Here is a 13461-nt window from a genome sequence, read left to right as displayed (position 1 = left end):
GTATGTACTATAATGCTGGACGGGATGCTGGCAACCTAAGCTTACTGTTAGATATTTCACTCTTTCACCGCTGTAGGCGGTTGTAGATCGGCTTATGTATATGCACTAATACACCCTTAGAAGTACTTTGTTGTGTTCTTCATCGTACCCGCCAACCTCGGCGCAAATTTCGTGACTTGTCTATTGTCATCGAGCACGGCGCGGCTGCACCCGACGTCCTCCAAGCCCATCACTAGGACAAGAGTTGACTCGCGCGAATGAGCCATCTCTACAAGCATCTCCGCATCCACCAGGTTTTTGGGGCAAATACGGATGTGGGCAAGACCGTCCTAACGACAGCGCTCGCAAGAGTATCTACTGTCAAAGGACATAAAGTTTTCTATCTCAAACCTGTCAGCACTGGGGCTCCTCAGGACGCGGATGACGAGTAAGAATGCCTCGATTTACATTGGGTTGAACTGAACACCAATATTGCAGACACATCAAGCGTTTTGGGGGCCCAAGGCGAAGCGCCATTGAGACCAAAAGTCTCTTTCGATATGACGATCCCGTCAGCCCTCACCTCGCGGCAAAGATGCCATCTGCGGAGGGCAGAGTGGTACCAACAGACGAAACCTTTGTAAACTCCATTGCTGACTACGTGAGGAGATGCGCAAGCGAGCCATCGTACGCTCATATGTATGTGGAGACCGCAGGAGGTGAGAGTTCTCCACACCCGTGAGTGGGCTGATCCATTCGTACGCTTCATGGAGAAGCAGAGCGCTGACTTGAATTTCCAGGAGTACATAGTCCTACTCTTTCGGGTACGACCCAGACCGACGCATACCGCCCTCTCTTCCTCCCTACTGTGCTGATAGGCGACTCAAAGCTGGGCGGCATCTCGTCGACCATATCTTCTTATGAATCCCTCCTCCTGCGAGGGTACATCATTGACGCTATTCTGCTCTTCCGAGACGAGTACTATCGCAACTATGAATACCTGGCTCCATTCTTTGCTGAGAAGGGCGTTCATGTGTCATCCATTAATTCTCCACCTTCGCGGCACTCTGACCCAGAAGAAGATCGAGCAGCGACAGAAAACTACTATGCAAGTCTGGCGTCTCCTGAATCTCATGATGGCGTTCTTGGTGTTCTGAGTCATTTAGATGATTGTCACAAGCGCCGCATCGAAGAATTGGACTCCATGCCTCGTCGAACTTTGGACAGTATATGGTGGCCATTTGTTCAGCACGGGCTGGTGAAACAGGAAAAAGACGTCACAGTCATCGACAGCGCTTGGTCGGACTTTTTCAGCATTTATGATGCCGGAAATCGTCAGACAGAATCATCCTCGTCTTCCCGTCTTCAGCCTCAACTCGATGGCTCTGCGTCATGGTGGACACAAGCCCTCGGGCATGCCCACCCTTCGCTGACGCTTGCTGCAGCAGAGGCAGCGGGACGGTATGGGCACGTCATGTTCCCGCAGTCTTCTCATCTTCCGGCGCTCAAGCTTGCCGAGAGACTCGTCAAAGATGGACCAGGCAAGGGGTGGGCATCCAGAGCTTTCTTCTCAGACAATGGTTCCACCGGAATGGAGGTCGCTCTGAAGATGGCGTTGCGCGCCTTCTGTATCAGCAATGGCATCGCCGCGGAGGACCGCACCCGGAGGAACCTAGGCATTATCGGTCTGAAAGGGAGTTATCACGGAGACACCATTGGTGCAATGGATGCGTGCGAGGGTGGCGTTTATACTTGTGAATGGCACGAAGAAAAGGGTTATTGGTTCGATTCTCCCACTATTGGCGTTTGCGACGGGAAGGTCACTGTTCAAGTTCCTTCGCCCATCTTAGAAACAGCCAAAGACCTCCCTGGCACAACTTTCGCTTCCCTGTCAGAGGCGTACGACGTGAATTCTCGGCTCGAAAGCCCGTTGGCAGGCGTATACCGTAGACATATCGTCTCGGCCTTGCAGAGACTATCGGAAATCGAAGACATACGCCTTGCTGCTCTCGTGCTTGAACCTCTCGTAATGGGTGCAGGAGGAATGATCTTCGTGGACCCTCTTTTCCAACGAGTTATGGTCGATGTAGTTCGTGACCCGCAGCTAACTGGAGGCAGTCAAGGTTCCTCGGCGCTCCCTGTCATCTTTGATGAGGTTTTCATCGGTTTCTATCGGTTAGGATTCAACTCTGCTTGCCCAGTGCTGGGGGTGAACCCCGACATCTCTGTTAATGCCAAAATTTTGACCGGAGGCCTCATTCCCCTGGCTGTGACGCTTGCGACTGAAGACATTTTTAACGCCTTCAAAAGCTCAACGAAGACGGATGCACTCCTGCACGGCCATAGTTACACAGCTCATCCGATGGGATGCGCGGTCGCGAATGCCACTCTGGATATGGTCAACAAGTTAGGGGAGAGTGACCTCTGGACCGAGGCCCGAGAGCAGTGGAGAGCCTTCCAAGGGGTGCCTAACGAAGCCCCGAATCCACTGTGGAGTATGTGGGATCCTCACTTCTTGGAATCAGTATCCCGCCTGCCTTGCGTGCGGGAGGCTATGGCCCTCGGCACGGTCCTTGCATTCAAGCTGGAGGACAATGACGCAGGTAAGCTACATTGCATAAAAGAGTGCGCAGAGGATCAATCGTGCTTCTTTGCAGGTTACGCCTCCCACCTAGCTCAGATTAAACTGCAAGCACTCAAGGAAAGCGTGCAGTCCTCGACGTTGTCTGCTGCCCCAGGGGGAGCGCCGTTCGGGATCCACTATAGGACGCTGGGCAACGTCGCCTATTTCATGACTAGCTTGAACACGGAGAGAAAGACAGTTGCTGCTGTGGAGGATAGGATTTGGTCTGCACTAAATACGCAGTAGTTTAGCGTAACGTAAAGTTGCTCCGAATCTTTCTTGTCCTGACCCAATCCTGACCACAAGACCAATCAAGGGACAAGTTTATTGCTGTGGCCGCCCAACCATGTGCCGAGCCGGCTTAGTCAACAGATATCCGTGTGAAGTTTTATGCCTCGCCTCGACAGCGGGGACTGAATTCGCCTCATTTTTCTCTCTTCCACCATCTTCTTCCCTTAGACTTTACAACCTTACTACAGTCTTCATAATGGTCAGTTGGGTTCTCATTGTTTATCGACTGCTTGCTGACGACTTTTCAGAGTTACGGCGGCAGCTACAGCGGCGGCGGCTTCGGTGGAGGAGGAGGATACGGTGGCGGTGGCGGAGGTTATGGTGGTGGTCGTGGTGGATGGAGCGGAGGGGGAGGGGGAGGCCACGGGGACCGCATGGACGGCCTCGGTGGCGGTCTCAAAAACATTGACTGGTCCTCTGCAAAGCTTGAGCGCTTTGAGAAAAACTTCTATGTCGAGGACAAGCGTGTCTCAGCCATGTCCGACAGAGAGATCGAAGAGTTCCGTCGCACCAAGGAGATTAAGGTAACGTAGCCCTGAGATTAAGCTGGTCGACATGTGCTGATCATTGGACAGATCCATGGTCGTGATGTCCCAAGACCAGTGACTTCGTTTGATGAGCTCGGTTTCCCGGAATATATCCTTTCTACGATTCGGGCACAAGGCTTCCCTAACCCTACGCCCATCCAATGTCAAGCTTGGCCAATGGCTCTCAGTGGTCGTGATGTTGTTGCCATTGCTCAGACTGGTAGTGGCAAGACGATCTCGTTTGCTCTTCCTGCTATGTTGCACATCAATGCGTATGCTATTTCTTGTTATATCAGCTCAACATTGTCCTCACATTTTTGGTAACTCACAGACAACCCCTCCTGGCACCAGGTGATGGTCCCATCGCCCTTATATTGGCACCAACTCGTGAACTTGCAGTTCAAATTCAGCAAGAGTGTACTAAATTTGGGTAAGCGATCATCGACCTTTATAAAAACAAAAATAGTAGCATGATACTCACTCGCGTCAGGTCGACCTCGCGCATTCGCAACACTGCCATCTACGGTGGTGCTCCCAAGGGCCCTCAAGTCCGCGACCTCACTAGGGGTGTTGAAGTTGTCATTGCAACGCCAGGTCGTCTGATTGATATGCTTGAGTCTGGGCGCACCAACCTTCGTCGTGTGACTTACCTTGTCATGGATGAGGCTGACCGCATGCTTGACATGGGTTTCGAGCCTCAAATTCGGAAGATTGTGTCTCAGATCCGTCCGGATAGACAAACGCTGATGTTCAGTGCCACCTGGCCGAAAGATGTCCAGAAACTGGCCAATGCAAGTACCTGTAATTCAACTATGTGGTCCATCGCTCATCCCTCGACAGGACTTCTTGAACGACTTCATTCAGTGCAACATTGGCTCTATGGAGCTGACTGCTAACCATAACATCGCGCAAATCGTTGACGTTGTCAGTGACTTTGAGAAGCGCACTAAGCTCATCAAGCACCTCGACCAAATTAGTGCCGAAAATGCCAAAGTCCTCATCTTCGTCGGGACGAAGCGCGTGGCGGATGATATCACCAAATACTTGAGACAGGATGGATGGCCGGCGTTGGCCATCCATGGTGACAAAGAACAGTATGCCCAATGCAATTTGATGCTGAGCTTAAAACTGATAATGATCCCCAGGCGAGAACGTGACTGGGTTCTAAGCGAATTCAAGGCTGGACGCTCACCGATTTTGATTGCCACGGATGTTGCATCGCGTGGTCTCGGTACGTTTTTCATACTGCAAGCGCTTCATCAGGGTACAATCTCCGAGTCGCATCATACTGGTAATCACACCCGCATTGAGCGGGAGGTCTGTGTTTGCTAACGTCTGGCTCATCGAACAACACTGGCTTTGGCCATTGTTACTTGTTCATGGGTTTCGAGGATTCTCGTAGGCCAACCCAGCAGGACATTTCGCCATGGATGCCCTAAATCTTGTCTTGAAGATCCTTATCCTTGAGCTATTTTGTTTGGCGATGTGCTTTTCGTGGTAGTCACGAAGTAGCTTACTGTCGACAGCTTGCTTGGATGAGGACTCTGATGAACTTGATGCGGGAACATGTCTCTTGCTTGGACGGTCTGGACCCTTCCCTGTTGTGCCAGAAACAAACACTTTCCTTACCATGCGAGACCATCAGTTTCCGTTGATGGTCACTTTGTGCTCTGTTCTTGAACGCGCTTGCAACGTCTCTCTGGTTCGGTTTCTAACCACTTTCTTGGGTTCCTTCTCGTTTGTCGAATCTACGATTTATCGCCTTGCTGTGCTTTCTTGAATAATGCACATCTTACTCTAAAGATGTCAAGGATGTAGGCTATGTGATCGTACGTTTGCCCCTCTTTCCGCGTTTGCCGTATTGACTGTTGCTTGCAGAACTATGATTTCCCCAACAACTGTGAAGACTATATCCATCGCATTGGTCGTACAGGGGTAAGAACACTCGCAAATTATGTATTGAGCGCCTTTCTGATTTATTACACAGCGTGCTGGCATGAAAGGCACCTCATACACTTACTTCACCACCGAAAATGCGAAGTCTGCCCGCGAGTTGATCACCATCTTGCGCGAAGCCAAAGCTGTAGTACCCCCTCAGCTGGAGGAGATGGCCATGTACAGCGGCGGAGGCGGTGGTCGCAGTAAGTTTTATTGTCATGTCAGTTATTATCCCGGCGCTGACAACTCATGCAGGTCGCTATGGCCGTGGCCGCGGTGGCGGTGGTGGAGGTGGGGGCGGAGGCCGGTGGAGTGGTGGAAACCATGGTGGCGGAGGGGGCGGCTACGGCGGTGGTTTCGATGGTGGTTACGGCGGCGGCGGCGGCGGCGGTGGAGGGAGGGAACGGTGGTAAATCCTCCCGACTGTTCGATGTTGTCTACTCTTTCGGTATACTAGAGGACCCATAGATAGTGGCGATTTTGCTACTGCAGTTCACTCTTAATCGATCATGGACATGTTTCCGTTCCGAGGAAGTAACCGACTTCACAGTCCTGATGCACGCGTCAACGTTTTGTTCAATTGCAAGAAATACAAGCTATATGATTGAACAGATGGTATCCATAACATCGATCGAGTACATCTAAGCATAACAACACATAGACAATGGGATAGGTATGAGTGCACAACAAACAGGGTATAAGGTGTATTCCGACATGCAAAACAAACATATGGGCCAAATAATATGGTATGGCTACATGACGATGCAAGGGTGGCCTTTCTTCTTTGGTTTAGGGTCGTGTGGGTATTTTGCTAACATCTGGCGGACGAGATCTTCGAAGGTCTCGGTGACATGCCAGTTTCGTTTCGCTGACGTTTCGTAAAAAGGGGCGTGCCACCGTGAGGAAAGAGTTTGTGCTGTGTCGTTAGAAACTTCTCGTTCGTTAACAAGATCCATCTTAGTACCGGCGACGACAATGGGTACGTTCTACGTAGATAAGGCGGAAGGCGCTATGCATCAGAACTCATCACACAGGAGACATAGGCATTGACGCACCGTGTCACCTCCCTTGATGGCATAAATCTGCTGCCGTAACATGTCTATCTCCCGAAGACTAGCCTCCTGCGTTAGGCTGATGGGGTACCCACAGCGTAGGTTAGGCCAGTGCTGTATCGCTTGGCAGGAGAACTGACTCGCCTGTAGACGAGGATAAAACCCCTCCCAGCCTAAGAAGGAAGGGTTATCAGTTAGGGGTCTTGACGTATATAGAAGGCTCACCTTGATGTATCCCTCATTCAAACCCTTGAACTGTTCTGCACCGGCTGTGTCGAGGATTTCTAGCTATAGGTAAATGGTGGTAAATGCAGAAGATGAATAAATGACGATAAGGAGGAGTTTGGTGTGGACAAGAGACTCACGCGAGCGGGAGTGCCATCGACCTGAATCACTTTCCGGTAGTTTTCTACGGCAAGGGACGAGTGCATGAGCGTCAAGAGAAGACGTAAGCGACTCAGGGGGCCTCACCCTCGATAGTTGGGTCGTAAGTCTCGAGGAAGACATCTTGGCAGAAGCGGACGGTCAGGGCAGACTTTCCTACACCTCCGGCTATTGTGCGAGTAAGCAATTAGCGTGAGTATGAAGAGGGAGAGGGACAAGACGGACCGCCTAGGACGACGATGTTAAAGTCTCGCATGGGAGATCTAGAGAGAAGGAGAGTGGAAGCGGGCTGTGATGGGTCGAGGGGGGTGGATCTGTGGGAAAGGGATGAGAGATGAGGATGGCCGTGCTGGCTGAAATAGCGACTGACCGGTGCTAGGCTGGGGAGAGGAGACACAGGAGAGGCTGGGATAGGCTGGGATCTGGTCGGCGGCGATCATGCACAGTTGTATGCGGCGGACACGAGGAAGCTGACCGGGCGATGGCTGACCGAGCGCTCGCCGTCTCGTCGCTAGTAGAACGCAAAAAAGATGTCCAGTGGACAGCAAGTGGACAGCAGTGGCCGAATGGGTCGGGCAAGAGATTGTTGGTTGCCCAGCACCTGGCCGCTGATAGCCAGTAATACATACATAATAATATATGCATGATGTGCGGTCTTTCACCGCTCCTCTACAGCAAGTCACTACTAATTTACTAGTCCACACTAGGCAGGCGCGACTCAACTCCGCCTTGCAATTGTGCGCTTGCCTCTTCCCTTGAGCTTGCCAAATCCAACCTCTCTCATTAATTGCAATATGGTCAGACCACGCGTCTTCTTCGACATACAGATCGGTACAGAGTCCGTCGGCAGGTCAGTCGGCCTCACATACATGCATACAACCACTGCACACCCCTCCAGCTCACGCCGCTTTCCAGAGTCATCTTCGAACTATGGAACGACCGTGTACCGAAAACAGCAGAAAAGTCAGTCTTTTCATTCACACGATCACAGTCCGCTCATGCACCTTTGCCAGCTTTCGTGCATTGTGCACTGGAGAGAAAGGCCTTTCGTCCCTCTCAGAACGTCCGCTCTATTACAAGAATAGTATCATACATCGCTCAATCCCCGATTTTATGATTCAAGGAGGAGGTCAGTTTCGTTTTTACAACATGGAATGCGGACTCTGAGGTCATGCTGTCTGTGCTCCAGACTTCACGAAACGGAATGGCACTGGGGGCGAATCCATCTATGGCAGCGCCTTCCCGGATGAGGACCTCTCTTCTCCACTTGACGCGGAAGCGTAAGCTCGAAATCTTGAATCCCGATGAATGCTGCGCTAACTCTGTCGCCTTCAGTCTACTATGCATGGCCAACAAGGGCCCTGATTCAAATGGTTCTCAGTTCTTTGTCACACTTCGTCCCTGCCCCCATCTCAACGGTGCGTTTTAATTATTTCTTGGGCAAGTTCAGTTTCGATCCGACCCACCTTCAGGCAAGCACGTTGTCTTTGGCAAAGTCATCAGGGGATACGAAGAGGTCGTCAAGAAAATGGCCCAAGTCCCGACAGATGGGAAAGACCGACCCACCACGCCGGTCGTCATTGCAAACTCTGGCGAACTAGAGTTGAAAACCAAGCAGCCGCCTGTCGCAGAAGGTGCTATTCCGTGTTACTCTGAACATCTGGCAGGTAGACCTGACAATTGCGTTGCGTCCTCAGGCGAAGAAACTGAGCAGAAAAGCAAGAGCCGTAGCAAGCGCCGCGACCGCAAGGATCGTTCTCGTTCCCGGTCCCGGAGTCCAGACGAACGGAAGCACCGCAAAAAACCCAGACGCTCCAGGGACGACAGTCCACAAGGCGTACCAAAAGAACCTTCGCGCAGCACATCTATTCAAGAAACCGAGGAAGAGTACGACGCGAGACTCGAGCGAGAAGAAAAAGAACGCATTGAAGCAGCAAGGGTGGCGGAGCTGCAGCGCATCAAGGAGCAGCGTCAGGCTGAGCAGGAACAGGCTGGCGGTGTCCGTTTCAAAGGGAGAGGTCGCATGAAATACGTCGACCCGGAGCTCCATGGAAGACGGTAGAGATCATTGAAAGCCAGCAAGACAGCTCATGGGTCTTAATGGCGGCAAGCACGCCGCATGCATAATCAATCATATAATATACACAAGTATCTTAAACCGAAACCTCAGCAACACGATCTGCGACGTTATCAGCCGCATCGCGGCTCTCCTTGGCTGCACTCTCTTCGGCAGCACGCTTTGCGGCTGCTGCGTTTGCAAAGCTGAAGGAGGGGCGAATTGTGGCAGTAGCAGCTTGAGCCTTGTTACCACTGCCGCTGGCAGGGGGCGCAGTAGCAGGCGTAGTCGAAGCCGGTGGACGATCGGATGCCTGTCGAGAACCCGTTCGTGACATTGAGTGAGGGGGGCGATCAGTTCCCTGACGCGAGTCGGTTCGTGACATGGCGTGCGGTGCCCGCTCTTTTTCAATGCGTTCAGCGACTTCCTTTTCCTTGCCAGAGACGTCGACAGGTCTAATGAAAGTTCAATGTTAGAAGAATACGATCAAAACGTGTATGGGGAAGATCAAACATACTTGGCGGCGCCAAAGGGGTTAGCACGGGCGTTCGTCGTAGCAGCAGGACTGTTGGCCATTTTGGGAGATGAAAGGGGCGATGGACTTGCGGAGGTATTAGTAGATGAACGAGGGAGGAGTTCGAGCTTGCGACGGTTCAGCTGGGGAGTAGGAGGAGTAGAGCTGTTTGCTAGACGAATCGTCAATTTCGCCAACGAGCGTAAACATTATTCATGCTTACGCGACGTGCTATTCCGAGCTGCCGGTTTGGCTCTTCGCCATTCGCCCTCGTCAGGGGGGGCAGTAACGGAGACCGTCGAATCGAAGCGTCCCCGAGAGCGAGGCGGGCCCATTTCTTCTTGCCCAGCGTTAGGTTTGAATTTACTTCCCATGGACCAGCTTTCTGCAGCATCTGCGGCACCTGGAGGGCCGTCACTAGTGGCGAAGCCGGAGCCTCGCCTCTTGACGGCAGGAGGTTCGGGCTCTGGCATGCGAGGCTTGCTCGACCTCCAGGCACTGACTTCATCGGAGACAGCAGGGGGCGCACGCTCGGGAGCAGGTCCGTCGCGCCGCCGTGGCGGACCATCTCGATCCATAGAGCCCACGGGAGGAGGGCCATCCCTGCGCCAGTTGCCTGAGAATTTTTCATCATCATCACCTCCGCCTGAGAACCCGGAACGCTCCTTGGCTAAATATACATGAATGGGAGACCGGAAGGGAGAGCAAACTCGGGCGTACGTGGTTCCGCGACGCTGACACGGACGGTGCGACCTGACAAAGGCTAAGACACATATGAGATGACACAACTGTTGATGCTTAGTGATGCAAGGTCAGAGAGCGTACCGATGCTGATTTTGAGATTGCGTCCTTGAGACCGTCTAATTCTGCGAATTCTACGTATCCAAACCCTTTGGGTTTATCATCCCTATCCTTGATGATTTTGATGGACTTGGTCTGAGAGTTGCGAAGTCAGGGTGGATCGGGTGATGTGATGGAATATGAAGCGGGACACATGACGTCGGACGTACCTGATGCGGGGCAAAGAAGCTCTCTAGCTCGCTTTCAGTGATATCGAAGGCAAGATTGCCAACAAAAGCCGTGAAAGGAGGGTTTGTCGGGAGGGGGAGATCCTCTCTGGGAGGAGCAAACGGGCGATCTCCTGGGTATGTCGTCAACGGCCAAGTGTCAGCCCAAGGAAGAAGAACGGACCACGAGCACCATAGTCATCCCTCCTAGAGAAACGATCGCCCTGACGAGATCGATCGTCGTCGTCGTTCCTTGCCGCGGCTGGGAGAAAATGGAAGGAGTGAGGTATATCAGCGGATAAGGTGAGAGTATAGACCAAGTATGACGTACGGGCAGTTGGAAGCGAGTCCATTTCATCTGCCCATGATCCAAGGGCTAGCAAAAATAAACATATGAGACAAGTTCTGCGGTGGAAAGGAAAGGAGACTTGCCGTTATCGCCCAAGAACTCGTTGAGGGAGATCTTCTGGGCTTTCTGTTTTTTGGGAGCTGTGAAGTACACGCGATATTTAGCCTATCTACACCTCTGGAGAGGGTGCTAGCTGACCCATATTGAAAGCTTGTTTGTTTTTGTGGGTGGTGTGTTAGTGAGATTTGTTGTCTCTGTGCGATATGTGCTGGTCGCTGCAGAGCCAGGAGGAGGGAAATTCTTTCGCGACCCAGGATCGCGCCAGGCCCACGCTTCCCACGCTGGGCGCTAAACGTAAACACCCCTGCGCGTGTCTAGTTTGGACAATACAAACTAGTAAGTAGTAGCCTCAACTTAGACAAGACAGACACCATGATCCTCCTCGAGGTCAGCATCGCTCCTGTAAATTAACCCTCTTCGCTGTTGCTCACAACGATCTACAGGCGCACAATGTGATCATCCAGACAACACTCAATGATAAGCTCATCAAGTGTGTGCCTTCAACTCCAACCTTGTCTGCTGCGCTCATCATCACCTCCGTCATAGGCCCTCATCTCTCGACGTGCAGTTCGTCGACTTTGATGGCGTACGCTTCCGCATGTCCACGGCAGACCGCAAGACCGTCATTCTGCTTTCTATGCACATCCGCTGCTGGGACGAGCTCGTCAAGTACGGCGCCATGGATGTCCTCCAACGCGAGTACGGCAACCTCATCGTGTCCCAACCAGAGGCAGAGTACAATGTCAGTCTCTCCATAGACTTGGAGCAAGCTCCTGCGGACCAAGGTACGACTTCAAACTCCGTACGTTCTGTCCTATTGACGCGTCGAGACAAGAGGCTCGCGACGCTTTCGTCAGATCCATCTCAATGTTCAAGCGCAATGCCCTGGCTGCTCCTTTCGAGTCCGCATTTGCCCAGCAGAAGCAGCTCGAGAGCTCTGGACAGATTGGAGAACTCATGGCGATCCACTACCGCGATGAAGAAGCGATCTACGTACAGGCCTCGCCAGATCGCGTCACCGTTATCTTCTCGACTGTCTTCAGGGAGGAGACGGATCGCATCTTTGGCAAAGTCTTCCTTCAGGTACCCACCTTTCCTGTTCTGTGAGCATAGCTACTCTCGACTCATGGAACATCTAGGAATTTGTAGACGCGCGTCGCCAGCCAAGCATTCAGAATGCGCCCCAGGTCCTGTATTCCAGCCGCGACCCCCCGCTGGAAATCCGGGACGTCCCTGGCCTGCGCAATACCGAAGATATTGGCTACGTTACCTTCGTGCTCTTCCCTCGCCACTTTGCCAACCCGACCATCGTCGCCAACACCATCTCGCATATTCAGCTGTTCCGCGACTATCTGCATTATCACATCAAATGCTCCAAGGCATACATGCACTCTCGCATGCGACACCGAGTTGCGGAGTTCCAGAAGGTGCTCAATCGTGCCAAGACGGAGGTGGCTGTCACCGAGCGGAAGACTGTTACGTGTGTCGATGCGCGTTTTTCTTTGGACGATGTCGTACTGACTTTTCACCAGGGGAAGGACCATGGTACATCGGTGAAGAGGTGCGAGTTTTTGGTAGAGGCAGTGAGACTTTGTACATCCTTTCCTGCAATGCATATATTACGTGGTATCTAGATCTGCAGCCGTGTGTTGTTTAAGACCCCGGTAATGCACCTGATCTGCTCCCTCTCTTCGTTTGTGCTATTCCTGCAGGCGCACCCAGATAAATTGTCTCAGTTGGGCCAGCTGCGATGCGAGATGGATTCGTGAAAGCGTGCATATATGGTGAACCACGGAATCGGATGCTTGTCATCCGGTGACTCGCCGTGACTCGCGTCAACTATCAGGGTAATCTGTCGGAGGAATTTGTGATACGGCATTGGCTCTCCAGACTTTCATTCACATGAACAAGGGAATGACACTCTTGATCAGGCTTACTCAGTGTATAAAAGGACCACATCCAACGATATGTACCAGCTGACACCTTGTTCTGAACCATGACCGTAAAGAAGGACCTCCATGTTGTCTCTGGCTTACAACTCGAGGTATACACGGACGACGGCGCGACGGACATATCGCTGCCAGTGACCGTCTTCTTCCTGCTTCATGGACGATATGGGTCCACCAACAGTGATTACCTCCGGAACTCTCTGGATGGTATATTCAAGGAGTATGGCTCACATTCGGCCTCGGAAAGACGAAGAGAACTAGTTGTTGTGGCATTCGTAGGGCGGTCATTGTACGTCATCAAGAAGCTGCTGACCGTCATTAGGACCAGCGCAATCATGGACAAAGGTTGGTCAAGATAGAGGCCAACGTTGGCTGGCATGAGAAGGGGAAACACAATGAGAAACACGCGTGAGTTCCCTTCTTGGTCGTATGTCGGGTCTGTTGGGAGATGAATAAAAGACATCATGTCACTCCCGACATGTCCGAGACGTCGGATACCTGGGCACTGCCCAGACATGCGTAGAAACTGCGCATGAGGCTCCTGTGTGGAGCGATTACTAAGAAAAGCTCCTAAAAAGTAAATAGAAGCCCCTGAACATGATCCGATGCCAATCCGAGCAGACAAGTCCAAGAGACTAGTAATATATTAGCAATCCGTAGAGGAGAGTACTCCTAATAGCCAATACAAACGAAAGACTAGTATAAAAGTAGTCTAGAAGTGAAGCAAAACTT

The 13461-nt window shown here is 52.0% G+C and overlaps 6 protein-coding genes across 6 annotated transcripts; 4 read left to right on the top strand and 2 right to left on the bottom strand.

Moving 5' to 3' along the window:
- The first annotated feature begins 149 nt into the window (after positions 1 to 149).
- On the top strand, positions 150 to 2914 carry CONPUDRAFT_100025 (onanonoxo-7-onima-8-eninoihtemlysoneda). The gene is made up of 4 exons (XM_007767770.1): positions 150 to 427; positions 478 to 698; positions 780 to 2582; positions 2637 to 2914. The coding sequence occupies exons 1-4, from the start codon at positions 258 to 260 to the stop codon at positions 2846 to 2848; spliced, it is 2406 nt and encodes an 801-aa protein (XP_007765960.1). The 5' UTR covers positions 150 to 257; the 3' UTR covers positions 2849 to 2914.
- A 140-nt stretch (positions 2915 to 3054) lies between these two features.
- CONPUDRAFT_80615 (RNA helicase) lies at positions 3055 to 5889 on the top strand. Its single transcript, XM_007767304.1, has 10 exons — positions 3055 to 3092; positions 3142 to 3417; positions 3469 to 3692; positions 3752 to 3850; positions 3911 to 4211; positions 4261 to 4514; positions 4566 to 5249; positions 5299 to 5355; positions 5408 to 5561; positions 5614 to 5889. Exons 1-7 carry the CDS (start codon positions 3090 to 3092, stop codon positions 4750 to 4752), a joined length of 1344 nt encoding a protein of 447 aa, XP_007765494.1. The 5' UTR covers positions 3055 to 3089; the 3' UTR covers positions 4753 to 5249; positions 5299 to 5355; positions 5408 to 5561; positions 5614 to 5889.
- Positions 5890 to 6034: 145 nt separating this feature from the next.
- On the bottom strand, positions 6035 to 7393 carry CONPUDRAFT_100023 (uncharacterized protein). Its single transcript, XM_007767769.1, has 8 exons — positions 7165 to 7393; positions 7020 to 7108; positions 6882 to 6962; positions 6776 to 6819; positions 6636 to 6698; positions 6555 to 6583; positions 6414 to 6489; positions 6035 to 6344 (listed from the first exon to the last, which is right to left on the bottom strand). Exons 2-8 carry the CDS (start codon positions 7048 to 7050, stop codon positions 6111 to 6113), a joined length of 558 nt encoding a protein of 185 aa, XP_007765959.1. The 5' UTR covers positions 7051 to 7108; positions 7165 to 7393; the 3' UTR covers positions 6035 to 6110.
- Positions 7394 to 7591: 198 nt separating this feature from the next.
- CONPUDRAFT_163376 (uncharacterized protein) lies at positions 7592 to 10963 on the bottom strand. The gene is made up of 16 exons (XM_007767768.1): positions 10919 to 10963; positions 10804 to 10860; positions 10703 to 10747; positions 10556 to 10633; positions 10375 to 10505; positions 10190 to 10300; positions 10085 to 10127; positions 9588 to 10034; positions 9368 to 9536; positions 8492 to 9305; positions 8267 to 8428; positions 8130 to 8212; positions 7984 to 8074; positions 7808 to 7923; positions 7710 to 7757; positions 7592 to 7644 (listed from the first exon to the last, which is right to left on the bottom strand). The coding sequence occupies exons 1-10, from the start codon at positions 10920 to 10922 to the stop codon at positions 8948 to 8950; spliced, it is 1443 nt and encodes a 480-aa protein (XP_007765958.1). The 5' UTR covers positions 10923 to 10963; the 3' UTR covers positions 7592 to 7644; positions 7710 to 7757; positions 7808 to 7923; positions 7984 to 8074; positions 8130 to 8212; positions 8267 to 8428; positions 8492 to 8947.
- Positions 10964 to 11123: 160 nt separating this feature from the next.
- Positions 11124 to 12552, top strand: CONPUDRAFT_142572 (actin-related protein ARPC2). The gene is made up of 6 exons (XM_007767767.1): positions 11124 to 11167; positions 11224 to 11270; positions 11327 to 11565; positions 11616 to 11863; positions 11920 to 12260; positions 12313 to 12552. Exons 1-6 carry the CDS (start codon positions 11153 to 11155, stop codon positions 12335 to 12337), a joined length of 915 nt encoding a protein of 304 aa, XP_007765957.1. The 5' UTR covers positions 11124 to 11152; the 3' UTR covers positions 12338 to 12552.
- A 223-nt stretch (positions 12553 to 12775) lies between these two features.
- On the top strand, positions 12776 to 13331 carry CONPUDRAFT_163374 (uncharacterized protein; the record flags this gene model as incomplete). The annotated part of the gene is made up of 2 exons (XM_007767766.1): positions 12776 to 13004; positions 13052 to 13331. Coding segments are annotated over 2 exons (319 nt in total), but the record flags the coding sequence as incomplete, so codon positions are not given.
- Between the last annotated feature and the right edge of the window lie 130 nt (positions 13332 to 13461).

Source organism: Coniophora puteana (assembly GCF_000271625.1).
Source record: "Coniophora puteana RWD-64-598 SS2 unplaced genomic scaffold CONPUscaffold_3, whole genome shotgun sequence".
In the NCBI taxonomy this organism is placed as follows: domain Eukaryota; kingdom Fungi; phylum Basidiomycota; class Agaricomycetes; order Boletales; family Coniophoraceae; genus Coniophora; species Coniophora puteana.
The sequence above is the reverse complement of the archived record's forward strand: the minus strand, read 5'-3'. Positions and strand labels throughout refer to the sequence as shown.

What these genes read in the sequence shown, in the direction of transcription:
- CONPUDRAFT_100025 (XM_007767770.1), top strand. Translation starts at nt 258, where the DNA reads ATGAGCCATCTCTACAAGCATCTCCGCATCCACCAGGTTTTTGGGGCA. An exon ending in GTATGTGGAGACCGCAGGAG is followed by an intron (nt 699 to 779) that starts GTGAGAGTTCTC and finishes TTGAATTTCCAG; the next exon opens with GAGTACATAGTCCTACTCTT. An exon ending in GCTGGAGGACAATGACGCAG is followed by an intron (nt 2,583 to 2,636) that starts GTAAGCTACATT and finishes GCTTCTTTGCAG; the next exon opens with GTTACGCCTCCCACCTAGCT.
- CONPUDRAFT_80615 (XM_007767304.1), top strand. An exon ending in CAAGAGTGTACTAAATTTGG is followed by an intron (nt 3,851 to 3,910) that starts GTAAGCGATCAT and finishes CACTCGCGTCAG; the next exon opens with GTCGACCTCGCGCATTCGCA. An exon ending in ATCCATGGTGACAAAGAACA is followed by an intron (nt 4,515 to 4,565) that starts GTATGCCCAATG and finishes AATGATCCCCAG; the next exon opens with GCGAGAACGTGACTGGGTTC.
- CONPUDRAFT_100023 (XM_007767769.1), bottom strand. Translation starts at nt 7,050, where the DNA reads ATGCGAGACTTTAACATCGTCGTCCTAGGCG. An exon ending in TGAATGAGGGATACATCAAG is followed by an intron (nt 6,584 to 6,635) that starts GTGAGCCTTCTA and finishes CTTCCTTCTTAG; the next exon opens with GCTGGGAGGGGTTTTATCCT. An exon ending in CCATCAAGGGAGGTGACACG is followed by an intron (nt 6,345 to 6,413) that starts GTGCGTCAATGC and finishes TTATCTACGTAG; the next exon opens with AACGTACCCATTGTCGTCGC.
- CONPUDRAFT_163376 (XM_007767768.1), bottom strand. An exon ending in AGCTCGGAATAGCACGTCGC is followed by an intron (nt 9,537 to 9,587) that starts GTAAGCATGAAT and finishes CGATTCGTCTAG; the next exon opens with CAAACAGCTCTACTCCTCCT. An exon ending in AACCCCTTTGGCGCCGCCAA is followed by an intron (nt 9,306 to 9,367) that starts GTATGTTTGATC and finishes AACTTTCATTAG; the next exon opens with ACCTGTCGACGTCTCTGGCA.
- CONPUDRAFT_142572 (XM_007767767.1), top strand. An exon ending in CTCAATGATAAGCTCATCAA is followed by an intron (nt 11,271 to 11,326) that starts GTGTGTGCCTTC and finishes CCTCCGTCATAG; the next exon opens with GCCCTCATCTCTCGACGTGC. An exon ending in ACCGAGCGGAAGACTGTTAC is followed by an intron (nt 12,261 to 12,312) that starts GTGTGTCGATGC and finishes ACTTTTCACCAG; the next exon opens with GGGAAGGACCATGGTACATC.